Genomic DNA, 26,094 nt, shown 5'->3' with positions numbered 1-26,094 from the left:
GTGTCCTTTTAAAGATACACAGAGGTGCTTGCTTTTTGGAGGGGAAAAGGGAACTCGTTGTTGTTGTTGGTTGAGGATGGCATAAGTGGCATATTGCGCATATTAGTATATTACTACTCACTGTTGTATATATGTACACGCATATATATATGTATGTAAGCTTGTGTGTGAGGGAGAGAGGGAAAAGGAAGGAAAAGACCGGCTTAACTGAAACGATAACTGTGATTTGTCTTGTATACGACGGGTCCGTCTCCTTTGATGAGCAAGATGGGCAGCGAAGTTGATTCGTCTGGATGCTTTTCTCCAAAGCAAGTTTCCAAAAGTTCAGAGTGATTGGGAACACGGCAGAGCAACAGTTCCCTACTTCGGTATTCAGTCTGGGACGCACGGACATCACCGAGCCACACTTGCAAATCTCTGGAAAAATTTTCACCATGTAAAGTTAGCAGCGTGCTGCCGTCTTCAGAGCTGTTATTGCTCGTGTAATGTGTAAGGAATGGAAACAATCCGGGGTTGGATGGCGGCTGTTGGGCCATAAACTTATACGTCGCACAGTCTGTTCCAACAATGGTCCATACGGCTGCGTCGGATACATCCTCGGACCAGAATGCGCCCATGCCAGAGTTACTACCGCCACCGCCGCTGCTGCTGCCGGTACTTGACACGGACATTCTGCGTGAGATGCTGCTTCTACGGTGGTCCATCGAGTTGGACCGCGCTCGAGGATAAAAGAGCGGAGACGACGACGATTCTTGCTGTCGCTGTTGATGGTGATGCGTTGTCAAGTCGGTAAGCGACATGGAACTGACGAGTTTGTTGGGAGGCTGGTCGGATGATACACGTCGTTTGCGAACAACCTTGCCGCCTTCCTGAGATGTCACATCGGAGCCGTCCCACGACGTCTGCACAGGCTTGCGTGGTTCAGTAGTCTTGTGCATGCCGACCATGTCGTTTAGGCAAGCGAGGTAGGTCACGGGTTGGATGGACCGGGGCATCATCCACGACGTTGTTGCTGCTGCTGCTGCCTCCATCGAGTAATGTGATTGCTGTGATTGCTGCTGAAACGTCCGTGCAGGATCTTGTACAATTTGCAGTGCTACCTTGTGCAGCTGGGAGACAGGGTCGCCCAACACCTCGTCGCCGAATTCGCCTCCACCGCCAGCAACGTGCGGTTCGTCCATTTGCCACCGAGCACCACCGACAACCGTGGATGCCTTGTCGACTTTGCGGATAATCATCACGGGGCTCACGAGACCGGTGGTGAGGCACTGTAGTACAATGTGCTGGTTGTAGTGGATCGGAATAGGCTGGTCGGTTGTATTCTTGAGTGCGATGGCCGGTGGAGGAGGATAATTGATGCCACGGTTCAAGAACAAGGGGTTTCCTACATAGTCTTCCGGTCGCTCGCTTTCTTGTTGGTTCTCGTTGGGCGCCCTTGTCGTGTCAACAATCCAGATCACGAACGGATCCCACCCAGAAGTACGGGCTACAAAGCAAGTTCCAGCGTCACTCTGGCCATTCAATGCAGGAAGCTGAAAGCCTGGCACCGCGAATGCCGAGCCGTTGGATACACAAAGATACTTTGTTGAAACTGTTTGGGAGCGGATACGGTTGAACAGCGAGATGGTTGTCCCGTGGTGGATACAAACTGCGTGTGTGTATGTGAGAGAGAGACATTTGCTCCAGATCAGTCTCATATCGTGACATGTAAATGGTAGCAATACTCACGCTCCATATTCTTGACGCTTTGTCTCTTTTTGCTAGGTTTGCTAATCACCTTGATACCTTTGCTTGCCAGAGTGCCCAGCAGCACGCCGTCGCCTAGCTGTATACGCACAAGGCACTCTACACGCTTTCTTTTCTCGTCCGCGTCGTTGATATGCAGATTCTTTGCAACACACCGCCCAGCAGCCAAAGGATCATGTTCATGATTGTGTGACCAATCCAAACCGTCATGGCTGTTGGCCTCTTCAACGGGGCTTTTGAAACGGTTAGGTTGGATTGGAACAGGATGCTGTTGCTGTTGTTGTGGATCTTGCTTTATTTGTTTCGGATGTCCTGTCACGCCGACTGCAGTGCCCGAAGAAGCATACCACTCAATCTGGCCTGGATGACTGAGCGCCTCACTAGAGATGCATATAGTGAGCCGAGGCGGGTGGTAATCGGCAGTCTCTTGTTGTTCACCGATAACCGGATCGTGGTATATCTGGCGGACACACGTCCACCAAGAAGTGCCAATGAGGATGGCTGTAGGTGGAGGGCACAGGAATCTGTTTCCAAAATAGGAGAGGTTTGTCACAAACGAAGTTTTGAGAGAGAGAGGTAGCATGTCCAGGCGGTTTATACCTTTTTTCTGTCCCGTAGCTCTTTTGTGCCACTTTGCTGGTAAGCACCATCACCGTCTTTTCACCTGCTGCCACGGGATCTGGCATTTGCAGGTAACTTTGTATGAACGGTAAAAGTTTAGCTGTGCTAGCCGCGGATCGCATGATGCGTGCGGTAACCAGACCGGCTTTGAGTGCACGGCGGTCAATGGACTCTTGGTTATTCTCTGCTAGCGTCGTTCTCGGTATCAAGTCTTCTTCGCTTTCTGGGATGGTTGGTGGCAAATGGGTGCTAGGAGACTGGTGACGAGACATGTTGCCACTACGAAGCGACAGGTTTGAGAGTCTGCCGTACACAGGCGTGGTGCTGCCAGCAGTTGTGGACGGAGACGGAGCCGGTGACTCTGGAGAAGATAACGAATATCCAGTTGATTGATAATATCTCGAAGCATCCTTGTTGCTGTCGGTTGTGGCTGGCCTTGAGCTAGGAACACTCTTTGCAAAATTGTCAGAGAGGAAGAAGGAATTCTACGTGAATATAAAATGACTGCATGATGACATACCATCGCATCCACGGCAGCAAAAGAAGAAAACTCGTGGAAAGCGGCGGAAACACCTTGATCGTGCTGTTCCTGTTGCTGCTGCTGCTGCTGTTGTTGTTCCTGTTGTTGTTGCCAGTCAACATGCTGAAGTGCATACGGAGTCGACTGAGCAAGAGCCTGTGGCTCGTCATCCTGCTGGAGCGAGTCCAAGAATCCGGGCGAGAAAAACGCGGGCGTAGTAGGCGTTGCATTGGCGGAGCGTCCACCAACCCAGGACTGGATCAGTTGCTGTTGTCCACGCTCGTGGATACTATCGATGTCTGTCAAGCGCAGCTGACGCGCCGTACTACGGTCCGCATAAGAAGAAGGTTCATGGTGATACACTGCGCCACTGCCTGTGGTATCGTGGGGTAACGTGGGAAGACCAAATGATAGGTCGATATCCTCCTGCTTGAATATGGTATCACGTCGCTCGCCAGAAATATCGTCTGGCGGAAAGAAGTCAAGGTTAGTTTGAGAGCGCAGTGTGGTTTCTGTGTTTGAGGATGATGTGGACGACGGGACTTGGTCGACGGGACGCGAAAATTGGTTTGATCCAGAGAACGGGGATGAGGAACGGCGGGAAGGATCGTGCTGCTGCTGATGGAAACTCGGTGTCAAGACATGCCAGTTACCTAGTCCTTGGGGCTGCTGATGCTCGTCAAGCCTCGAGCTCAAAGTATCCACAGCAACAGAGGAGTCTGATGACTGCTGCTGCTGCAGGTACGTCCACGAAGAAGAAGACTGTGAATAAGTAGGCTGAGGTTGCTGTTGCTGTCGCTGTTGCTGCTGATGGTGGTGGTGCTGGTCAAAAATATGCGGGTATTGGAACTCTTGTTTGCGCTTTCTTGAGGGCGGGGATGAGTGATATGCTAACAAGGATTGCTGCTGGCCTTCCTGCGTCGAGTGCTGCTCGGCCATTGATTGAGAAAGAGAAAGGAAAAGAGTGCGGGGTAAAAAATGCAACAGTCTACTGCGCGGATGTTTAATGCAAGCTGGGTGACCAACTCAAATCTGGAGGAACATACGGTTGATTCGAAACGGGTAATCTCGCGTGATGCAATCGATACCAGAACAGGAGCTTTTACGTTATGTACGCGCTTGTCGATGATGGTGTTTTGTTGATATTGTCTTTTTTGTGTGCAATGCGTTGAAAACCGCCCAATACGAAGGTTTTCGCTTCTTTTTTTACGGGGACAAATCGCCGGAGCGTGAGAGTCTGGAAAGATCCCTTATTTAGCGAAAAAAAAAAAGGGCCTAAAACTCTCTGCCAGCAACAGAGCGATTCGTGGTAGTTATGGACCCCACGAGCCGGTTGTCACGTTGGAAAGAAAGCAACAGCGAGGGAGCAAAAATATGTGCATCGGATACACCCGAAAGATTTTTCATGTCGTCCTTCCTTGACCAAAGCGGCTCCAGTCGTGGTGACACACGCGGAGGCCAAGGGAAGCGTTTTGGGCAAACAAATAAATCGACGTTCCTGCAGCACAGCGAGTACCCCGAACTCGAGGTCCAAGTCATGCTTCGCCCCGGCAACCACCTGTAGCTCAATTGTAGAAGCATTGGTAAGCAGCCCAAACAGCAATATTTTACGATTTTCGCTGTTCATGTAACTACTTGATTTTATGATCCGATACGATAGCTAATGCTACGATAGGAGCAGATCACCGATGGCTACAGTTTCTGTCAACTAGATTCTTTGCATCTTTTGCCAGTTTCTCGGTGATGTTATAAGGTGACGTAACAATGTGGATCACATGGCAACACAGAGAATGGAATGGATAAAACATGAACAGGTGCGCACAGTGATGTACATTTAGTAGGCATGGTCAGTGCTCATACATGGTCTGGATAGCCATTCTGGAGGAACAAACTGCGATTTCATGCATACAATTGACAGCAGCGTCTGCCTCTCGTTCCAGCTTGCGTTTCTTTTCATCCAATTCTACAAACTCGCTCATGGTTGCTTGCCACGTAACACTGCAAAACGTTATAACAAGGCATGGATTACGTTTATGCCACTAATGGTTTACACATACCTTGGTTTCCTTGCAGAGTCGCCTTGCCGTTCGTCCTCGCAATACGTTTCTGGCTGCAGAGTTGGAGCATCTATTGCACTATGCACATTTTTTTCAATGTTTGGTTCAGGTTTCCGTTCCAAAGCTTCATTCAACAAGTTTTGCATTGCCTCCACTGCAGCAAAGTCAGATTAGCACTGTTCAAGCAAAGTTTAGGGCTTTTATGTCGTACAATGACTGACCAGATAATCTTGTTGCAAATCGTTGTGCAAGAGACCAGCAACAAGCATGCGAGACACGATTTCCTCCAAAAGAGCTCCACATTTCAACATGACACTAGTAAAACATTCGTATTCTCGCCTAAAATCGAGTATTGGTAAGGTTTACAGGGCAAAAATCTCTTTCTATTACACGAGGCTTTCTTCTGTGACACGTAGGTGTGACAATGACATTTGTACGCCGTCAAGTCGCTCCAGCGCCTCACGAATAGCATTGCATGTCCTGCTCACGTGGTCAATGCTTTACACTACGCTATCCTCTTTTCACAATCTTGTATGATTCTTGAGTGAGTATTTTTTCCCTCATCTTTACCTTTGCATTTCTGATTCGCAAAGTGGAAAGAGATGGAAAGCCAGCAAGAAAACAAATCCACGCTGGCTTGATAGCTTTTAAGAGCAGCACATCTAAGTGACGCGTCCTTTTTGGAGAATAAGATTTTGTTGTCACTGCTGCCTTTAGCACTGCCGCCACCATCGCCTTTTTCAATCAATAACAGGCACCAACATTCATGTCATTCAAGGATGCATGTGCAGGGTACTATGCAGACTTCAAACCCTGCAATATCCAAAAAAAAGGGAGCGCGAATAAGAAGCGTCCATTATTTCGTGCTCTTTTCAGGTTTTCCCGCCATTCACTCTAATTTATGTACAACAAACGGTGACCACTATGACGATACTAGCGCGGCAAATCCGCGTCGCAAGTCGCGGGGTAAGCGGCAAGAGCTCCGCTTACTTTACGCTTTTCAAAGGGTGGAGGTTGCATGACGATGATATAACGTTTTTTCTTTTTTGTTCTTTGACTCATGGCTCTTGCACCCCAATACGCAGGTAGACAGTTTACGGCTCGCCAAGCTAATAACAAGCAACGCGCTCACACTTTCGTCTAGGTCACAGACTCGGAGCTGCTGCTGCACCCCACACGCTCGAGATTTACCTCGACTATGTTGTAAGTTACGCAACAAGCGACAATTACAGAATGCAGTAGATTCACGCGCAAACTTTTTTGTAGTGCCCCTTCTCGGCAAAGATTTACAAGCGTATTCGCGAGGTTTGTCAATCGTCCCTGCTGCTGTTTCGGTTTGTCTGGCTAAATGAACGACGACCTTTTGTCTAGACTGTCTGGCCCTATGTCGAGCAAAAATACCCTAGCCAGATCCAGTTTATCTTTCGCCAGCAAGTGCAGCCGTGGCACGCTACATCCACAGCTGTGCACGAGGCCGCATTGGCAGTAGAAAAGATCAACCCCTCCAAGTTTTTCGAATTCTCAGATGCGCTCTTTGACCGCCAGAAGGAGTAAGTTGGAAAAGTGAGCAGAGAGCTGAAGTAATATCTGCAATGCTAAGACCAAAAATTGCTGCTGCTAGCTACTTTGACGAGGCAGTGGAAAATAAGACGCGTCGTGATATCATTACTCAGCTGGCCAACCTTGCAGGAAGCGTCGGTGTCCCAGGCGAAAAGGTCCTTGAATTGCTCTCCAACGGCACTGGTGAACCTCGCAACGCCGGCAATGCTGTAAGCAACGACCTAAAGTGGAGTGTGAAGCTAGGACGTCAGAACGGTATCCACATTAGTCCCACTGTCGTGTTTGACGGAATCCGGGACGACAGCGTCTCCTCGAGCTGGGAACTTCCTCAGTGGGAGGAGTGGTTCCAAAAGAAATTGTAGGCAGCGTGATTGATCTCAATAAATGCTACTTTTAGTTTTGCTGCACAAAAGATATCTACAGCTTAAGTTATTGACCAATGGTTTTAACTTATAAATAGTAAAATGACAAGAAAGCAATTATAGCTAATGATTTGTATCTATGCAATATGGTACATTATGTTGAGACTGGCTTGTAAAAGCTCTTTTTCATATCGCTATTGTTCTTGATCCAATCCTTGACATAGCACACTAGAGTAAGCCGTTTTCCTCCTAGCAAACCAGTACGCTCCGTTTTGACCAATTTAAATCCGTGTCGCTTGGTGAGGATCTGCTCGGCCGTCAATTCGAGTTCGCTTGTTTGCGCATACACTTTTTCAATACCGTGCTCGTCTGCCCAAACAAGCGCTCTGCTGATCATGAGCGTAGATAGGCCGCAATTTTGGTAATCATTGTCAATGACTAGACGTCGTAAGACTGCAGTTTTCGGCTCGGATTGCTCTGCGAATACACGGATATCCGATGATGGTTTGAATATACTTGCTATAGGCAGACCGGCGTTTCGGCAAAAGGAGCTTGCTACTTGCTGGAACGAGTTTCCCGGGTTGCTTCGTCTGTTCATGACTCTATCATCATAGTGCGCCAATCCAACAAAGCCGCTAACAACACTGTCCACCGTCAATACCCAGAAGTGCGAAGGTGTTTGCTCTGACTCTGGTTTCCGCACAGCCTTTCCGCCTTCCTTGGTCCAGTTGAGATAATACACTTGAGGATCAGACAAGTCGTTTTGCTGGGCCTCTGCAATTTCCTCGACAACCTGGAAACGCTCTGTCTGGAGAAACAGAAACGTGAACCCAATCATTGCCCAAAGCGACGATATTCCGAGCTTTAAGAAGAACGCAGGCCACGACGTTTCGATTTCCTCCAGCTCGAAAAACATTGTTGGCACAACCATCATTAGCGCCGAGTACACGCCGAGCCAGACAATCCACGTAAACGGTGCCCACAGTTTAGCCCGTATTCCCTCGGGCACGAGGCCGTAGTACACGCTCGTGAACAATGAATTGACGCTTTCGTGGTCCTGCTCTTGGTATGTCCGCAGAATAATCTTTGGCTTTTTCAAATCGTCGCTGTTATTGCTGCTGTCCGTTGTCGCCGCCATTACCACGAGAGGAACCAGCTGGAATTCCCGATTTCTATGCAACTTTATATACCATGCCGGATAAACTTTCGCGGCCCGTTTGTCTCCGGCAAAAATCATTCACGCGGCTGCTATCCGGCTTTTCTTTCTGCGCATATTTTGGTTACCTTTCAACAAGCAAACAATATATCGCAGGCCTCTTGTTTTGAATCATGAGCCTGCGGAGAGAGAGATAGCAGAGAAAGGATCACGAACATAGACAGTGGTTTATTCCATTGGTTGTGCCCAACCTAGCAAAAGCAAAAAGAGTAAAATAACACTTGATCCTCTTTCGAATCTTTGTGGTCTTTCTTGTCACCATACAGTTCACAGCGCGTTGCCACACTTATGTGTGCATGTATGGCCTATTTTCGTGTGCACTTGAATAGCATAGTACAGTTCGAACATCTTCGCTTGTATAGCAAAAGTTTATTGCAATACAAGACGTTACTGTGGAGCTACTATAACAATCGCTTGATTCCTGCAGACCAGATTTACCACGAAAAGGAGGGATCAAATTCATTATCGTAGTATTCTTGACTGTAATGACAATGCAGTGCGATGACTTGTGCAAGATTTTTGAGGTGGAATGCATGAAGTAGCAGCACAGAGGAGCACTAAAAAATATATAACATCAGTGAGAAAAGCAATGGTCCATCACAATTTGAACTTCAAATCAAAAGGGCAGGCTACTACCCAAAAGATCGGTTGTAGTTAATTTTATTGTTATGATCATGATAATAATCTAAATGATACAGGGGAAGAAACATGTATATCCTTTCGTAATTTGTTCGTATTGATTGCATGCTTTTCGAATAGCATCCGCAAATGTCGAGGATCCTTCATACGATTGAGCTTTGCTGTCTCCATGAAACCGTATCCTCGTACTCATTGCTCATTTTTACATCAATTCAGATGATCTTCATGCTCTCCACCGCGCCGACCTTAGCTTCTGTCTTCGCCAATACACAAAGAATCTGCTTCATTTTTATAATCTCCAGTCCGTATCCACACTTCAGATCTTCCCTGACACTCATTGAGTAAGTTGTCAATATTAGACTCGATCGTGTATTTGAGGGGAGTTTTCGTAAAGTTTTTCCGTTGTCCGCCTGAGCTGGTACTCGGGCCTTACGATCCAATCTCCTCTTTCGTCGAGAAGAATCGTAACCCGCGTAGATGTGTTCATGTTGTATATACCTTGCTTTCCTCCTCAGATTTTGCTCCATCCTGTATCATTATTTTCTTGCTGAATCCTTTGATCCGCAGCTACAACTCTTGGTATTGGCCATTGCTATGGCACCATAGACGTGGAATAGTAGCAACTCCAGTAACATAAAAGAAGTGCTTGCCCTCGACGCGTAATGAACTTGTCATATCATTCAGTTCAGGTTCCATATTCTTCTTCAAGCTTTAATTTATTTATCTGCAGCGGCCACCAGGAAGTTCTTGGGAAACGGCGTTCGTCAGATACGCGAGGAGAGGGTCATCCCAGCATTTTGGGGACAAAATCAAACAAGAGAGATGACGGATTTAAAATTCCGCTATGGCAGCTATGTTCCCGACTTAAGTGCACTTGGACATACTATATGGTATATTGAAAAAAAAGTCCCAACCAAGCGGTGACATGTCCGAGCGGTCTAAGGAGCTACGTTCAGGTCGTAGTATCGAAAGATGCGTGAGTTCGAATCTCACTGTCACCAAGATCTTTTTGCATACTTTGAATTTTTGTCGGCCGCTGGCCAATTTGTTGTATGCCTATGGTTTCTTTTTGCTTGGAAAGCAGACCTTTTTCGCAACTTTAGACGGTTTACTTTTTCTATTTTGCACGTATGATATCTATTTTAGTTTCTATCTTCGCGAAAAATGTAGTTACCTTGCAAGATGCATGAAAAACGACACTTAACTACCGTTCTCAGTTCTCAACAATCTTCTCCGTGGTTTCTTTTTTCTCCGTAGGCTCCAGCACAAAAGTTCAGCGTTACAATATTTCGATCAATTCTCTAGGTTTTTCCTTTTTTCCAAGGTGCCGTAACCCTGTAACTATGGTTTTGATGCTATGAACCACAAGGTTTATCACGGACGTAGACGACGACGGTAGATAATGCGTGCTCAATCGGTTGCTGATGGTGCTAATAGGTGTGATTTATGTTTCGTACGTTTTGTAGAAGAACCCAGGAAAAAAAAGGTACTAGGTATGTTGAGACACTTTAAGACGAGAGACAGCTTTTTTTCGTCGTTCGCTCTAACGATGTCTGCTTTTAAAGAGACAGCGATGTTCTGGAAATAAAAACTTTTCATCTGGGCACTTTTCCGACAATCGGTCCATGAATGGACCGACTTCAAATGTGCGTAGATACCTCAATATTACTGGTAATAAAACCAATTTTTATATTATAAAAAACTTGCATCTGTGGTATCTAGAAAAAAAATATCTCGCCACTTGGGATGGATACACTTCGAGTTACGGTCGTCGAAAGATGCCAAGTGTGCGGAATTTCCAGCGGTCCATTAATGAAACGTAAAGACTCTTCACAAAACGAAGATTTTTCTCGACAAAAACAAACTACGTTTTCAGAAAGGATGCTTCAGTATCTATATTTTTTCCGCGTTACACCTTTTTAACGTGCTTTAAGAATCTCTGCCCATATGGCCACGACAAAAGACGATTAAAAATGCCAAGCGGGAACAGACCCGGAGAAAATGGTTGATCTATTGCAGCGGTAGCAATGCTGCCGATGGCAATTTGCGGCCCACAAAATCATTTTTCAGACGTCAGAAAGTATTCCTATCGGCCAAAAAGGCATATTTTTTTTTGGACAATAATCAACGCATGGAAACGGTCCAGTAATGGACAGATCGGAATAGTGCCCACGTCTCATCGTCCAATGATCAGTTGTGCGGTCGTCTAGGATTTCCGCAGGCACATTAGCTTGCTGATATTAGTCTGTTGATATCGTTCATACGGCTGTTTCTTGATTGTCTAGGCAGTTATATCTTTAGCACTTTTAGAAATGATATTGAAGATAAACTTGCAAAGCAGGAAACGGAAACTATTGGGCGAGCTGGTTAAAAATGTTAATTTATATGAAGGAGCATAGTCCATGGGCGACACCGTTTTTTTCGCCATCTTCCCTTTCTTTCATTTACAAAACGCTTCTGGCAGGACCGTTCCTTTACATCCTCTTATATTATTTTATTGTTATGAAATTGAGTTGTGCGAATGATGAATATTTTTGTCAATTGGGTACTAATCCGATCGGCGGTCCATTAATGACCGTTTTCATGCATTAATTGCTGCCCAATAACGATATGCTTTTCTGTCTCAAGAGCACATAATTGTGTTTTCTGATATCTGAAGAATAATTAGATGCATCGCAAATTGCTATAGTCATAACTACTGCTACTGGCGCAATGATAGAGCTATCAATCATTTTAGATCTGTTTCTGCTAGCGTTTCTGCTAGCGTTTCTGCATGATCTTTTGTCGTGAACATTGCACAAGCATTTCCTACATCAATGCAACAGGTCTTAGTCTGTAAAAAATATTTATAGACATCAAAATATCTCTTCTGTAGAAGTCATCACCTATTTTCGTCACTCGTCATAGAGAACGATGATTTTAGGGAATAGTCTTTGCGGTCCAATAATGGACCGCTGCTGCAAAATCCTGCAAGCTTGGTATCTTTCAGCGCCCATTACTCGAAGCGTAGCCCTCCTCATGCGCCAAGATTTTTGCCTATATGCTATTGACGCAGTTCTTTTACGTATTAAGAAATGGTTTTAATACTAGCAATATTGAATGAGCTACATATTTTTGAAGACGTCAGTCCATTAATGGACCGATTTTCGGAATAAAAGGATCAAGTTAAAAATGTAGTAAGGGTTACCCGGTATAGTCATTGCTTGTTGTCCTATCTTCCCGGGACTTTCGTATAGAGTCGCGCATATCCGCTTTCTCACCAAGATCTCTAAAATATCTTCTCACCAGTGACAATGTCCACCGAGATATTTATTGATGTAATAAGATTTACTCAGGTCATTGATGGTATCATCAAACCGGCTACTAGTATCTCCTCTTGAATTCAATGAGAAGATCGTCGATAGAAATAATGCCAAAGGCTATTCCTCTAGACTGGATGCCGTTCGTGTGTATACAGTCTCTTGGAATATGGAAGGTATACTTTCTCAGCAGCATTGCAAGTACAACGCGCTGCTGCACGAGACTAAAGTTCATGCCGATGCATTGTCGTCCGCCGTTGCTAAAGGGAACCCATGCCATGCCGGAACCTGGCTGGCGCTCAGCTTCGCCGCCTGGTGCAAACCTGTCAGGATCAAAACGCAGTGGATCTTTCCAGACCTTGGGGTTGCGATGGAGACTGTAAATATCGACGGAAACGAGCGTTCCCTTTGGGATAAAATTGCCTCCCAGCTCGCAATCCTCTGTTGCTTTGCGCGACGTTGTCGTCAACAGTGGATCGTGCAGCCGTAACGTCTAGTAGAAATCAATGCGCGTGTTAATGAGCCATTGTAAATTTTTCATCAAGCAAAGCTGCTCATTTGATATCTACCTCTTTGATAATTGTGTTCAAGTATGGCATCTGTTTCGTTTGCTCCACTGTAGGCAGAACGTCTAGCGGATCATCACCCAGGATATCAATGATCTCCTGTCGTGCCTTGTCTTGGATATCCTAGCAGATCGCAGACATATAAGCACTAATAGCATTGAATGTCATCTGCATAGAAGTAAGAGATACATACAGGATTCATGGCGAGTTCGTACAATGCGCAAGATAGTGCAAATGCGGTGGTATCGTGTCCTTTTGTAGTAAAATTTGATGAATTCAGCTTTCAAGGATACACGATGAAAACTTCGTAAAAATTGTCAAAATACCTGCCAAAAAGAAGATGCAAAGGTTGCTCTAGATACGTTCCATGTTTGTCAATCAATACCCAACAGTTACAAGAGCTCAAGTGATTTTCTTTACTACCTTTAGCTCCTCGTTGGACAAGACTTGACCGTCACCATCGTTCATTTCACTTTCAATCATGAGCGTCAAGAGATCCTTCTCATTGTCTTCCAGCGAGTTATTTTCCTTTTGTTCCCGGATAACACACCGCTTGTTCTCGATAATCTTTTCCATCATTGCCAAGAAGTCGTCAAGATCCTTGTGTGCCTGCCTTCGACTCGGGAACCAGGTTCTCAGGGTTGTATCAAAAGTAGGGAATAGAATGAAGAATGGTTTGACCATTCCTTCCTTTATGTTATTGTAGCCTCGCACCCATTCATTGTTGTTATCTGTCAATGCATTGAAATTAAAACCTGGGATGGACAGTGAATTTTAGCAATAAACTCATTGTCATGAGTTATAGTTATATATCGATTGTACCAAATCCTGCAGTGCCAATGACATCCAGGGTAAGTCGAGTAAAGAGATCCATGACATTGATCTTTTCGCCAAGCTCTTCAATGGTTGAAAACATGGTCTGCGTCAGGCGTCCAAACAATTTGACCGGAAAAGCACGGTGGAAAGCAGGATTGGCGATCTGGGAACACAAAGTTAGGGCTACAAGATACCGTTAGCAGCCATTGTGTCAGGTATCGAACCTTGCGATGCCGTTTCCAGTCCGCGCCGTTCAGAAATACAATGTTGGGTCCGCCTAGAAACCGTTGAATCAATGTGCCGGGCTCGCCCATTGTTGTATCCGATTTTGGAAATGCGTCTAGTGTGTTCCCAAGTGCATTTAGTAACAAGGGTAATAATTCACGTTAGCCAGATTTTGATTACCTGTCTTTAGCAGCATTTGCTTGGCTGCAATTGGATCTGCAATATCCACTACCCAGCCTTCTGCAGTGAAACGCTGTAAAGAATGAGATTGTTGAGTAACAATATCTTGGACAAGTGATCAGCTTGCAATTTTTTCTTTTCTTACGGCGAATACGGCATTCTTTTGGACAGTCGGCAGAATAACTTCTTTAGAATAGTTTTCGACGAACCCGTCGCCAATGTAGTATTTCAAGCAAGCAAACAGATTGCAGTAGGGAAGGTGCCGGAGGTGTGCTGGCGGCTTGCTAATTCTCTGATACAATCTGAACAGCACAAGAGTCAAGGCCGTGGCAGCTCCCAAAAAAACCAGCGCGCCCTTGTTGCGCTGCAGCCGGGGAAGTATGATTTGGGTATAGAGATCAATAATCCGCTTGAAATTAACAGAATTGGTTGTGTTGACCAGCGTTGAGACGAGCGGCATGTTCTTTTCGTAGAAAACCTTTCATCATCCATTCTGTCCAAACTCCTTATATATATTACTGTCTTACTCTGCAGCGGCGGCATTTTTTGTGCCACGGTCAAAAATACATGATCGCGCTTTTGCGAGCAAACTTGTGCCGACGGAGAATGCCCAGATTGTTTACCGCGCACCCATCTGTTGATGCTTCCTGTTGTCCGTTTCTTCTTTCTTCTGTACCTCCTCCCGACAGGACCACTTTCCCAAACGTCACATTGGCCTGCACGATCGCGACCAATGTGTTCCCGTTTTTCCATACCATACCTTAATTCTCCCCTTAATTCTCTCCATCTTTGGGAAATACCTTATTCAACGGCCTGCTAACTAACGACAATATCCTCTTCATATAGGTAGATATCCAAGTATTGAAAATGCCATCAGCAATGATACAAATAAGTATTATTTGAGATAGATAAAAGTGTACAAAGGCAAACGATAGGAAAAAGAGAATAATGGCCATCAATGTTCTAATATTTCCCAGCATTGGAGCCAAGGACAGCAAATGAGCATTTGTAAATGCAACGACCCGTTTAATTATTACACTACACTGTTTCCAGGGATGCCAGTATTCTGTAACTCTGTCCATCAACACATCAGATATTATTTCAACGCTGTCAGTTTGCATCCTTGGGAAACAAGAGTATTAGCAAAACGCACGGCATCTTACAGTTCAAGACACCTAGCATATAGCAATATATAAGAAATCGCCTTACAAAAGACAGTTTTATTCCTTAAAGATATGAAAAGAGACGGTAAAGACAATCAAGATGAAGCGACACTCAGAAAGAGATCTGCTGGGAAATTATCATATGAAATTGGCAAAGATTTGGGCTCGCTTTGACATCTTTTTACTCACGGTCCCACCCCTGCTTCCGTACCTTACAATGTTTGCCAGAACCAGCACTCGCATTGCCCTCCAGGTATATCATTGCGAGTATGCAGCAATCACACACGAGAGCAAGCTAAACAGGAACGATGCATAGACCCGACCTTTCTTGTACCAGCGCTTCTACGCAACCGGCGCGGATGCGGTCAACACACTTCTCGTGGTCGAGCACAAGGATGGCAAAATCGGTGGTGCCACCTTGAATGCCCTCTCAGCTGCTAAACAGTTGGGTGGCCCAGTGACAGCTCTCGTTGCCGGCGACGCCCCCGAGAGCGTCGCTCAAACCATTGCAAAGTACAAGGGCGTGTCCAAGGTCCTGACTGCTACCGACGCAGCCTATGCAAACGGCCTTCCCGAGTCGTTCGCTCCCCTCTTGGTCGAGGTACAAAAGAAGTACGGCTTCACCCACTTGGTTACTGGTCACACTGCCTTTGGCAAGAACATTTTCCCCCGCGCCGCTGCCCTCTTGGACGTCGCTCCCGTATCAGATATCACCAAAGTTGAGAGCGAGGATACCTTTGTACGCCCCATCTATGCAGGTATGGCTCAAACGCGATCGCAAAGGAATGGTTTCTTTTGTCTAATTGTTTTTATTTAGGCAACGCGATTGCTACCGTAAAGACCAACGACAATGTAAAGTTTGTCACCGTCCGTGGCACTGCTTTTGAAGCTGCTTCCGAGACTGGCGACGCCGTTGCCATCGAGGCCGCTCCAGAAGCCGAAAAATCCGAGCTCACTGAATGGTTGAGCGAAGATATCCAAAAGAGCGACCGTCCCGAGTTGGGTTCTGCCAACCGCATCATCAGCGGTGGTCGTGGTCTCAAGAACGGCGAGAACTTTAAGCTCCTTTACGACTTGGCTGACAAGATCGGTGCTGCCGGTAAGTTTCTTTTTGGTTTAAAATTTCCAGCTTAGACTCGACGATTCATGATCACTTCTAGTCGGTGCCTCCCGCGCCGCTGTCGATGCTGGCTTCGTCGACAACTCACTCCAAGTTGGTCAGACCGGTAAAATCGTTGCTCCAGGCATGTATCTGATAGTATGTCTATTGATTTATCACTGGTTACTAACATGAGACACGCACACAATGCGATTTTAGAATTGTACATTGCTGTTGGTATCTCTGGTGCCATCCAGCATCTTGCTGGTATGAAGGACTCCAAGACTATCGTCGCTATTAACAAGGATGCGGACGCACCCATCTTCCAAGTCGCCGACTATGGTCTTGTTGAAGACTTGTTCAAGGCTGTTCCCGAAATGACTGAAAAGTTGTAAGGAGGATGTAGTTTTGGTAGAATACGACTGGAAAAATATCATGTAGAATCCCCACTTTATAAAATGCAACTTGCCAAGATAAGTTGTGTACAAATGTAAGAAAGATTGCCTTGTCGAGACAATGATGATCGCTTTCTGTGAATCATTTTCGTTTGCCACACTTCTGTAACTATGCATTTATTCTTCTATTAGGATAGTTATTGATTAATTTATCGATTCTTTATTCATCGTCATCATTGTCGTCATCCAGCTTTGTGCTAACGGACATGTGTTGATCGTACATTTGAACCAAGTGATTGTCGGTTCGGATGCCCTGAAAGACAGTCTGCATACCATCTGCATCAAAGTGATCAATGTTGAATATCTTGGAAGCCTGGTACTCGAGCTGGAAATCGACCTTGCCGTCGCGCCCGTTGTTTGTACCGCTCAGATTGACGTAATACTGGTACCAGTCGCGGATAGTGCCTATAGGGTACTTGTCTCCATCGGTTTCGTATTCAAAAACGCGGATGGCCGGATTGACGGCAGGGATAATGGACGGAGAGTTAAAGCAAGGAATGATAAAGTCACCGCGCTCGAGATCCGCCTTGCTGATAGCTCGCTTTTTCTTGGTAACAGCTCCAGCCTGTTCAATGTTGCCATCCTTGTCCCTGTACACCACGCTCAGAATATCACCTAGCAGTTTTGCATGAATTCTCTCGGTATATGGTACCTAGAGTGACACTTGTAACTTACGATTGTAATGGCCTGCAAAGTGCGCCGCGATAGTTTCTTTGTAATCTGCCAGCAGCTGAAAGTAGCCCTCCAGGCAAGTGTCCGAGTAGTACGACTTGTCCTTCTTCGTATGTGGAGGTATATGTGCCCTAGTGTAAAGGACAGGTCAATGCTCAAAAAACCAACCGACGACTATCCATTGAGAGACTTTACAGGATGTAAACTCTGTATCCAATTGATCGTGAATCCTCCAAAACTCGATGCAGCCACTTCAAGTGCAACGCGCCCGCGCTGTCACTTTGGTCGCACTTTGCGGTGTCTCCATCATTGTCATTGTAAAACAGCATGGTGTTGGTGTGGATGGTGCGGATTTTACCGGGTATCACATCTTGCATAAAGTACCCGCCATATGCAAAGTCTCGGGTAATGTTGAGACCAAATGGCTCCCAGATATCTTGAATCATGCCGTACTGCTTATCATTTGCAGAGGCGGAATTGTGCGGATGCACATCGTTGTTGCCAATCACTGGGAGCTTTTTGTCAACTCTCACGTTAGTTAAACCTTGTTGTACATTACGCCCAATGTCAAGAATTTAATAAACTCACAATCTTGATAGATGAATTGCTGTAGCTCTCCTCAAAATACTTTACGATCGTCTTTTGAGCCGACATGACCTCATCCAAAGTGCGTGGCAAATCCTCATCACGGTCCTAACAACAATTTGAGTTAGTGCAAGAATAACAAAGTGCGCACCTGAAAAAAAAAAACGCACGTGTCTCGCAGAGTCGCCGGTGTAAATGACAAAGTCGACATCTTGCAACTTGGTTTTAATAAAGTCAAAAGTCAGGTCGATCTAATAGGGCGCGCGGATAAATAAAGATGCATGTTAAATTATATTGAATTCAAACGTTAAAGGGGGGGTTAGATGATCAGTGCTGCTTCCAATCATTTCCAAATTAATGCACGCATGCACAACTTATTACCAACGCTGGAGGCGAATCGCACTTTGTGCCTACTGCACCGAGCGGTCCCGGTACAAGCGAATTATCGTCGTCGTCATCCTCGTCATCGTTATCATCCTCGTCGCTATCACTGTCATCATCATCGTCATCGTCACCATATTTGCCATCATCTTCGTGGCGGTGGCAACGATGTTTAACATCCGTGCCTGGCTTGTAATAAGGGTCCAAGTGAAAATCTACAATTTTTTTTTGGTTTGTTTGGGCATTTTGAGCTTTTACTGCTAGAATGCTCTCACCTGTAACGTGGACAAATCGACCCGTCAAGGATGATTTGGCCGCCGCGACAGCCAAAGAAATAAACAGTAGAATAAATAGTACTATGCGCAGCATGCTAGTCAATGAACGAGAGGAATGGTGTCCGAAAATGGAAGGGAGGGTGCAGGTGGTGGGGAGGGCCCAAGAATAACTATTAGAATAGACCGCTGTAAAAGGGAAAGGAAAAAGAAGAGTAAGGTCCCCGGTCCAGGAATTGATCTTATATAAATCTGCACCCTAGAAAGCAGCAGCAGCAGAAGCATGGTGAGAGTGTCTCCTAATTTGTGTGTTACTATAGCTCTCCTTGTAGCAAATCTTCATCGTCATTAATACATAGCAGCATCGCTAAAACGGCAAAACTTTGAGCAGCAAGGTGCTGTTAAATTTGAACTTGGATAACAGATTCCTTTTTTTTTCCTAAAGAAACATTCACGACGACAGTTTTCCGGTTTTTAATAATATATGTACATTAAAAGAAGCAGAAAAACAGATAGGAGAGAGGGGAAAAGGAAAGGAACAACAAACAGCAATGTAGAGAGAAAGTGAAAGGAAAGGATATGCGATTTCTATTGATACATGAGAGATCGTGCCCATTCGTCCGCCACGGATATAAGTTCAAAAGTATAATCTGCAGGTTCAATGTTCTTGTGGGATGACGAAGGTGACGGCGTCCCCATAGAGACAGCCGACGGTATCGGTGTACTGCTGCTTGCAGGAGCCGTTGTTGCAGCAATGGTTGCCGCTGCCGCTGCTGCTGCTGCCGTCGTGGACGGCGTGTGTACATGTGTGCTGACTGCAGAGGAAGTGGAGGGGGAGAATGTTGTAGAATTAAATGCAAATGTCGTGGGCAACAGCGAAGTAAATGATGCAGTAGAGTGCTCTGCTGCGGTCGATGTGCGCAGTGGTGTATATGTACTGCTAGAAACTGGATGCGTATCCATGACAGACGTGCCTGTTGCCGCTGCCGCGGCTGCGACGGAGGCCATATCGTGTTGGCTGGCAAATAGATGCATCGGTGATGGAGTCATTACACGCTGGTGAGAACTATCGTCTTTGTTGCAGAGATCGCTGATAGCTGTGAATGCATTGGCGTACGAAGGCGATGGTGAAGGACCATTGCTAGCAGAGGATGCCACCGCTGCTGCTGTGAACGCAGCCATTGAATTCGGCGTCGTCGGCTGCAACGTCAGATCCACGAGCCGTGCAAAGTTGCGCATATCACGAATAGGAATACGTTCCACGATAGCTCGCACGCTTTCCAAGCTCTTGCGGAACTGCATCTTTGCCTCCTGCGCAACTTCCATTACAGGATGATCGAATTCAGAGGCATGCGTCAATGCTGCAAATATGCCCGAGAATGCAGATAATGCAAAGGTATACATGAGTCGCGGATGTGTGACAGTCAAGTTAACAAGATGCGTGATGGTGTTTGCCAGGGCTCGTCTCCTCTCTCGATGTAAACGCTCGTCCTGGAACCGACTGCACATGACGAGCGATAGCTCCAAGTCGTATGCAACTAGGTGCAAGTTTGCGACAATCGCGGATGCAGGCATGGATGTAATAAATAGGCTGCTGGATGTATCACTCGGTGACCATTTTAGGCTTGCAGGTAAGTTCTCTCGCCATTGTTGGATTTCATCTAGAAAACGAAGCGTCTGATTCTCCTCTTCCATGGTCCACACGCTGCGACCCTTGTTATCGTACGCAAAGAACTGGATAACCTTCTCCACTAGCATCAGCAAACGACACAGCTGCCCGAATCCTTCCAAAACACATCGCTCTGCCGCATCATCCTCTGGCAAAGGTGTGGGGAAGTCAAGTGAAATGTCCTTTGCCCTAAGCATCCACGGTCGTTCGGTCATGCAGCTCTCTAGCTTGTCCATAACGTAGCATGTCCACAATACTCGCTTTCGTAAGTCAATGTCAAACTGTGACATTTGGCTGCTATAGTTGGCCGTGTGCAGGCCAAGCTCAAGACACATGCGCACTGCCATGCCACTGTACATCCATGCTCTGCTGGACCGCAAGCGTGTTTCTCCGTAGGGCGACTCGTAATCGTACGATGCCATGTAAAGCAGCGCAATCACGGTGCTGACCCGCGGGATATCCATAAAATCATCGACAAGGCGGCGCGCTCTGTTGTAGAAAAGGTTTCCTTGCGTCGAAGGGTCGTTTGGATCCGAGCGGAAACTGGGATCATCAACGTGCTTGGCAGCGTGTGCATACATGATGTTTAGCAGCAGTGGTGTAATGATCGGGCCTTTCACGTTGAGCTGATCGAAAAACATGCTTCGCGAGATGATGGGTGATATGTTGTTGCAATGCGTGAAAAATACATTGATAAGATGCTCTTGGACCTGACGCGACGGCATGTCGATGGGTGCAGTGTAGTAACTAGGCAAGGGGGGTTCAGGCGACCATCGGACAAAATCTCCATAGTTGCGCCAAGGAGTGACATTATCGCCACCTAACCTCGTGCCGTCTCGATGTAGCGACAATCGCACTAGACCGTCTGTGAGTAGCTCGATCATTTTGTCTGGCCGTGTTACTGGTTGCTGCGAATTCACGCTGTGCGATGATGAGTCTCCTGCTTTTTCTACTACCCCTCCTCCTCCGGCAAACAACGAATCGGGTTTGTCTGCTAGAAATATATTTTCTGATGATGAAGCGGTTGCTTGACGCCGGCGATTATGCAACTGCTGCTGTTGGTCCTTGACCTGTTCTGCGATCTCTTGAAGAAACCCATCTGCAATCCCGGATGGCTCGACAACCGGATCGAGCTTGATGTATGTCTCGTCTGTGTTTTTAAAATACATGCATTTGCGTCGTCGAGCTGCATAACAGAATCTCCACGTTAGTTCTACCCAGCAAATAACAATGAATTTCGTTCTGTTCTCCTAGTCCAACCTTTGCACTGTTGAAATCGGTATTAGTTAACGATAAAAGCAACCATATTTTCGAACAAGTTTGTTACTTGCCTGCATACAAGGCTGCTTGCCGTCGCACTTAATACTTGTTAGTTACAAGCTGATCGAGAGACACACACTGAAACTAAAATCTTGTACCTTAATCTTTTTCATACGACAAGGCTGACAGGCTCGTCCTACTTTGAGTCGCTTGTGCCTGCTGTCATCTAGAGCAGCACGCAGAGATGAGTTGATATTTGTATTTGTGTGCGTGTTGTCCAATCGGTCTGTTATACCTCGAATCGGTAACTCTAAGGTAGCAAACATGCCGGTGGTTGACAAGACAAAAGTTGGGGGCGGCGGCGGCGGTGGTGGATGGAGGAGCGATCCTGGCGAGAGAGAGGAATAGACTAGAAAATAAAAGAAAAGGGAGCAGTATAGAAACAACTGACTGGGAAACGATCTCGGCTCCAGAGTAGTAGAGAGAATAAAAAAGGCCGGCCGAAAGTAGCCGTTGGTATTTCTCGCCATGTCTCTCGTTTTCGTTTTGGGGGATGGGGGCGACTGCTATTGGCCAATCAAAGTTGCGATGATTTCTTGCCCGACAAAAGGGTGCAAACCATCAATACATGAATGATGCTTGTGGACAGTCGAAAAAAAAAATACACTGTATATTCCAGGTCCACAGCCTGTAATATCAGCACATTGTCAACAGTGACATGTGAAGGCGTATTGAGAGAGAAAGAGATGGAGAAAAATAGCCCCAACCTTGTTGACCTTGCATCCCATCTTTGTAACAAACTCAATGGACCCTGAAATGACACACAGCGCATACAGAGAGCGAGAATAGTGGAGGAGGAGGAGGAGGACCAAGCCAAGCAGCACTCCGATTTTTGCACAACAGGAAATGGTGGTGGGGCAGCGCTGCTGCTCTTAACTTCTCTCGAGTTACTTTGCCTAGTTTAGACTTTTTTTTTTCGCTGGCTGATATCTATGGCTGATCTTTACTGCTGGATCTGCATACACATCAATATCCGCCCATTGCTTCGCTGCGTTTCATTTTTTTGGGTAACTGGCGGCTCCCCAAAATGCGTGGTCTGACTGACGTGTGGTGTAACTGATTTGCTGTGATTTTTAATCTTAGAATCAGATGGGGAAGGAGCGAGGAGGAGGCGAGGATGAAACGAGATAAGAGGAACGGGGGAGAGATGGTGGAGAAGAAGAGGAAAGGAGATGATAAGAGAAAAAATGTGGAGAAAAAAGTATGGAGTTACAGCAACAGAATATGCATGGAGATGGGGTATGATCATCAAGTCTTTCTACCTACTATACAAAATATACATATTTTGCCCTTCTATTCTTTTTTTTTTTCTCTTTTACACGTCCACGATGCGTTGAACCTTGCCACATTCCGGAAGATGCTCTCCTCGATATTTTATGAGATACTCGCCGTTCTCTTTCCACATGACAGTCTTATTCACAGGACAGCCCTGCAATGGCATTTAGCGTTAGATAACAGAAGTGTCCAAAAAAGAAAAAGACTCTAGTCCTACATACCTTGCTGCTGTTGGAACACTTGTAGTATATACTCTTGTTGCCAGTCTTCTTTTGCACAGTGTTGCCGTTATTCTTCCAAAAGTATCCATCAACGTATGGATTTTCCCGTGTTTCGACAATTTTGGTGATGGCCTGCATCTCTCGTCTGCGTCTAGGCGGTTTCTGTTGCTGCTGCTGTTGACATGCACTATTATCCATGCTTTCGGTCTCTACACTGGAAGACTGTTGCGGTGCCTGACCTTCAGGCAAAGTCATCATGGAGGATGCATAGTTGCTATTCGAGCAGCTGATTATTAATCCTGACAGTGATTTGCCATTACAGTTGTACCTGCGTACCTTGCAAGATGTAAAAATGAGTTGGGCGTAGATGATGACGAAAGGGTGGTTGTGGGCGAGAAGGCGTTGGGATCTTCCAGTCCCGGTACCGGTTCGTCCGGGTACCCAAGCGCAGACGAGCTTCTTCGAGGTATGGTTTGCGGTGAGCTCGTCGGTCCTGCCGTCGTCGTTACTGTTTTAGTATCACTTGTAGCAAATAATTGCTGTTGTTGTTGTTGTTGTTGTTGTTGGGATAGCAAGGATGTTGGGTCTGCAGTCGCCAAGCCATTGGCAACGAGTTCTTGTTGCTGTTGCAACAAGAGCATGTCGAGTTCCTTTGCCCGGAGCCGGGCTTCCTCTGTCCGCCGTTTATCTTCCTCGACTTTACTGAGTAATATGAGACGAAGCAATTCGGGCTGCGAGCGATAGTACAGCAGGATATCTTGCAAGTCGCAGGATGCTGGGTTGGTAAGCGCAGCAGGATTCTGCCAGCAGGACTGGTCTGTTAACATGGAAATATCGCCCTGGTCGTCGTCTGAAGGCATGAATTGGAGAGGCGGTGAGGTTGATGACGAGTGTGGAGGCGTTGTGCCGTATGGAAATAGCTGCTGCTGCTGCTTGCTGTCTCCTGCATTATATATGAAGTCTCCCATTTTTGGGTACAAGGTGTAAGTGCGTGGGAATGAAAAGATTAGTAAATAAAAAAAGGGTCGCACGTTTTCGGTTGTCCCCAATGTTGTTTTCTTTGTCAGTTTTTGAGTCTCCACAACTGGTCCATTAGATTTTCCGCCACTTTTGGCCAATCAGCGTTTGTGCGCTCAAAACTTTTGACCTTGGCATCACGGCGACCCTGCCGATCCGACGCTGCAGCTGACGTCGTCAAGTTTACATATCAGGAACATCTGCCAAAAAACGTGGTCGAGCGTTAAAAGTCACATTATCTATGCATACTGCCCTAGCGTTTGCGTTTAGAGCCGTAGCTCATCAATTGCAGTAATATGTCATGGAGCTACATTTACGATTTCTTTCTTTTCTTTTTCTTTCTCAGTCTGAACTGGATAAGGAAATTCGAATTCGCGAAATTGAAAGTTTATTGCAAAAAATCGATTCTACTAAGTTTATCTTGTCCGCTGCAAAGCTCCAAGAAGGAGGAGAAGCACATGATACAGTACATGAAGGCGAAACGAATGCATTCTCTCTCTGTAGTAGATATAGTGACTGACTAAGCATAATCTCGATGTTTTTTGTTGCAGTTTACGAAACTTCCATCAGATAATAGCAACGGGTCACTTCAAAATTCATTCGGAGGTCTCGCCACCATTATTATTGCAGCAGAACTGGTGATATATCAAACGTCTGTCGGAGGCTTCCCACGGTGGGTATGAATCCATCGAAAGATCAATCTAGGTACGTCGTCCAAAACGAGTTAGGACCTAATCCTCCCCCGTAGCAGCAAGCACCCAATCAATTGCCTTCGAGGGAACCAGATGCGAGATATGTCTCTGATTGTTTAAGAAGGAAGATCTTCTCAGGTTATGTGGATGATAAGACTACATATGTACTACAACAGACTGTGCACATCCAATCACTTTTAAAAAGGTACTGGCTGCACTTAGCGTGAAACATGGCACTGCAGTGACTTAGTATTGTCGTGAGTGTGATAGCTAGAATGAGGAGGTTACTCTTCATTAGAAAAATATAGTGGGGTTGCAACACTGTGTGATTTTTCGCATTAACAGTGCTGAGTTACATTGGGGAGGGGGGCGGGCGGGTGAGAGTACTGCTCTGCTGCAGTGTCAGCCAGCCAATACGGACGGATTAGCAAGCTGACGAACAGCCTCTCTTCCCGCTGGTAATTCGTACGTATCACCTTATCATATCGCAACTGCCTTGCATCCATCCGGATATCGATCGATCAATATGGATACAAAGTGCTGGATGGGAGATAGGGGCAGCTTTGCAGATCAACTATAACATGAGCCACGCTGAATGCTAACATTAACATTTTTCAATTCCAATTGGATCAATCGACAGACAATGGTGTTGAAGCACAACAACCAGTTGCCCAACCAGCACTTTCGTAAGCAATGGCAACGCCGCGTAAAGACCTGGTTCGATCAGCCCGGCCGTAAAAAGTCCAGAAGAATTGCACGCATTCAAAAGGCTGCCCGCATTGCCCCTAGACCCGTCGATGGTCTTTTGCGCCCTGCCGTTCGCTGCCCCACCTTGCGCTACAACATGAAGCTCCGTGCTGGCCGTGGCTTCACTCTCGAGGAATTGAAGGAAGCCGGCATTAACCGCAAAGTTGCTCGCACCATCGGCATTGCCGTCGACCACCGCCGCCGCAACCGCTCCCAGGAGTCGCTCGAATTGAACGTCCAGCGTCTCAAGGCTTACAAGGCCAAGCTCATCGTTTTCCCTCGCAAGGCTGGCAAGCCCAAGAAGGGTGACTCTGAGGTACGATCGAAAAATGTTTTGTTATCATCTTTGCAGGACTGATAATCACGGATCCACTACCTTATAGGCTGCCGAGCTCGCTTCTGCTGTTCAATTCCGTGGCGCTATCCTTCCCATTGAGCAGGTCAGCAACGTCCCCGAGGCTCGTGCCATCTCTGCCGAAGAGAAGAACGTCTCTGCTTTCGACAAGCTCAAGGAAGCTCGCAAGGATGCCCGCACCTGGGGCTACCGTGAGAAGCTTGCTCGCCAGAAGGCTGAAGAGGAGGCTAACAAGGTAAGAGCGTCAAGTATAGACTGGATATCCCGATGGTTTGCACTAACATGCTGTCTTTCCTTTTTTTTTCAATCTTTGCAGAAGAAATAATCTTGTCTTTTGACAGCCATTGTGACAGCAAATAAACAA

The 26,094-nt window shown here is 46.2% G+C and overlaps 10 protein-coding genes and 1 non-coding gene across 11 annotated transcripts; 4 read left to right on the top strand and 7 right to left on the bottom strand.

The window, feature by feature from the left end:
* Window positions 1–203: 203 nt before the first annotated feature.
* Window positions 204–3,826, bottom strand: VTP01DRAFT_2474 (uncharacterized protein; the record flags this gene model as incomplete). Its single annotated transcript, XM_069380939.1, has 4 exons — window positions 204–1,648; window positions 1,729–2,270; window positions 2,347–2,819; window positions 2,888–3,826. The coding sequence occupies 4 exons, from the start codon at window positions 3,824–3,826 to the stop codon at window positions 204–206; spliced, it is 3,399 nt and encodes a 1,132-aa protein (XP_069237250.1).
* Window positions 3,827–4,734: 908 nt separating this feature from the next.
* VTP01DRAFT_2473 (uncharacterized protein) lies at window positions 4,735–5,522 on the bottom strand (the record flags this gene model as incomplete). The annotated part of the gene is made up of 4 exons (XM_069380938.1): window positions 4,735–4,885; window positions 4,945–5,098; window positions 5,156–5,283; window positions 5,515–5,522. The coding sequence occupies 4 exons, from the start codon at window positions 5,520–5,522 to the stop codon at window positions 4,735–4,737; spliced, it is 441 nt and encodes a 146-aa protein (XP_069237249.1).
* A 482-nt stretch (window positions 5,523–6,004) lies between these two features.
* Window positions 6,005–6,866, top strand: VTP01DRAFT_2472 (uncharacterized protein; the record flags this gene model as incomplete). Its single annotated transcript, XM_069380937.1, has 5 exons — window positions 6,005–6,029; window positions 6,089–6,147; window positions 6,211–6,249; window positions 6,316–6,494; window positions 6,566–6,866. 5 exons carry the CDS (start codon window positions 6,005–6,007, stop codon window positions 6,864–6,866), a joined length of 603 nt encoding a protein of 200 aa, XP_069237248.1.
* Window positions 6,867–7,020: 154 nt separating this feature from the next.
* VTP01DRAFT_2471 (uncharacterized protein) lies at window positions 7,021–8,004 on the bottom strand (the record flags this gene model as incomplete). Its single annotated transcript, XM_069380936.1, has 1 exon — window positions 7,021–8,004. The coding sequence occupies one exon, from the start codon at window positions 8,002–8,004 to the stop codon at window positions 7,021–7,023; it is 984 nt and encodes a 327-aa protein (XP_069237247.1).
* Window positions 8,005–9,640: 1,636 nt separating this feature from the next.
* On the top strand, window positions 9,641–9,722 carry VTP01DRAFT_t71. The gene has a single exon. It is a non-coding gene; the product is annotated as a tRNA-Leu (tRNA).
* A 2,362-nt stretch (window positions 9,723–12,084) lies between these two features.
* VTP01DRAFT_2470 (uncharacterized protein) lies at window positions 12,085–14,267 on the bottom strand (the record flags this gene model as incomplete). Its single annotated transcript, XM_069380935.1, has 9 exons — window positions 12,085–12,513; window positions 12,590–12,709; window positions 12,780–12,838; window positions 12,913–12,940; window positions 13,010–13,341; window positions 13,409–13,565; window positions 13,627–13,742; window positions 13,808–13,880; window positions 13,953–14,267. 9 exons carry the CDS (start codon window positions 14,265–14,267, stop codon window positions 12,085–12,087), a joined length of 1,629 nt encoding a protein of 542 aa, XP_069237246.1.
* A 920-nt stretch (window positions 14,268–15,187) lies between these two features.
* Window positions 15,188–16,464, top strand: VTP01DRAFT_2469 (uncharacterized protein; the record flags this gene model as incomplete). The annotated part of the gene is made up of 5 exons (XM_069380933.1): window positions 15,188–15,223; window positions 15,287–15,728; window positions 15,788–16,069; window positions 16,131–16,214; window positions 16,289–16,464. 5 exons carry the CDS (start codon window positions 15,188–15,190, stop codon window positions 16,462–16,464), a joined length of 1,020 nt encoding a protein of 339 aa, XP_069237245.1.
* Window positions 16,465–16,684: 220 nt separating this feature from the next.
* On the bottom strand, window positions 16,685–18,531 carry VTP01DRAFT_2468 (uncharacterized protein; the record flags this gene model as incomplete). The annotated part of the gene is made up of 7 exons (XM_069380932.1): window positions 16,685–17,139; window positions 17,200–17,327; window positions 17,392–17,711; window positions 17,785–17,889; window positions 17,952–18,032; window positions 18,163–18,377; window positions 18,438–18,531. 7 exons carry the CDS (start codon window positions 18,529–18,531, stop codon window positions 16,685–16,687), a joined length of 1,398 nt encoding a protein of 465 aa, XP_069237244.1.
* Window positions 18,532–19,022: 491 nt separating this feature from the next.
* VTP01DRAFT_2467 (uncharacterized protein) lies at window positions 19,023–21,272 on the bottom strand (the record flags this gene model as incomplete). Its single annotated transcript, XM_069380931.1, has 1 exon — window positions 19,023–21,272. One exon carries the CDS (start codon window positions 21,270–21,272, stop codon window positions 19,023–19,025), a length of 2,250 nt encoding a protein of 749 aa, XP_069237243.1.
* Window positions 21,273–22,738: 1,466 nt separating this feature from the next.
* VTP01DRAFT_2466 (uncharacterized protein) lies at window positions 22,739–23,887 on the bottom strand (the record flags this gene model as incomplete). Its single annotated transcript, XM_069380930.1, has 3 exons — window positions 22,739–22,852; window positions 22,920–23,193; window positions 23,256–23,887. 3 exons carry the CDS (start codon window positions 23,885–23,887, stop codon window positions 22,739–22,741), a joined length of 1,020 nt encoding a protein of 339 aa, XP_069237242.1.
* A 1,384-nt stretch (window positions 23,888–25,271) lies between these two features.
* VTP01DRAFT_2465 (60S ribosomal protein eL13) lies at window positions 25,272–26,055 on the top strand (the record flags this gene model as incomplete). The annotated part of the gene is made up of 3 exons (XM_069380929.1): window positions 25,272–25,691; window positions 25,759–25,965; window positions 26,047–26,055. The coding sequence occupies 3 exons, from the start codon at window positions 25,272–25,274 to the stop codon at window positions 26,053–26,055; spliced, it is 636 nt and encodes a 211-aa protein (XP_069237241.1).
* Between the last annotated feature and the right edge of the window lie 39 nt (window positions 26,056–26,094).

Source organism: Rhizomucor pusillus, assembly GCF_041956525.1.
Source record: "Rhizomucor pusillus strain CBS 183.67 unplaced genomic scaffold VTP01scaffold_13, whole genome shotgun sequence".
NCBI classification, from domain to species: Eukaryota; Fungi; Mucoromycota; class Mucoromycetes; order Mucorales; family Lichtheimiaceae; genus Rhizomucor; species Rhizomucor pusillus.
The sequence above is the reverse complement of the archived record's forward strand: the minus strand, read 5'-3'. Positions and strand labels throughout refer to the sequence as shown.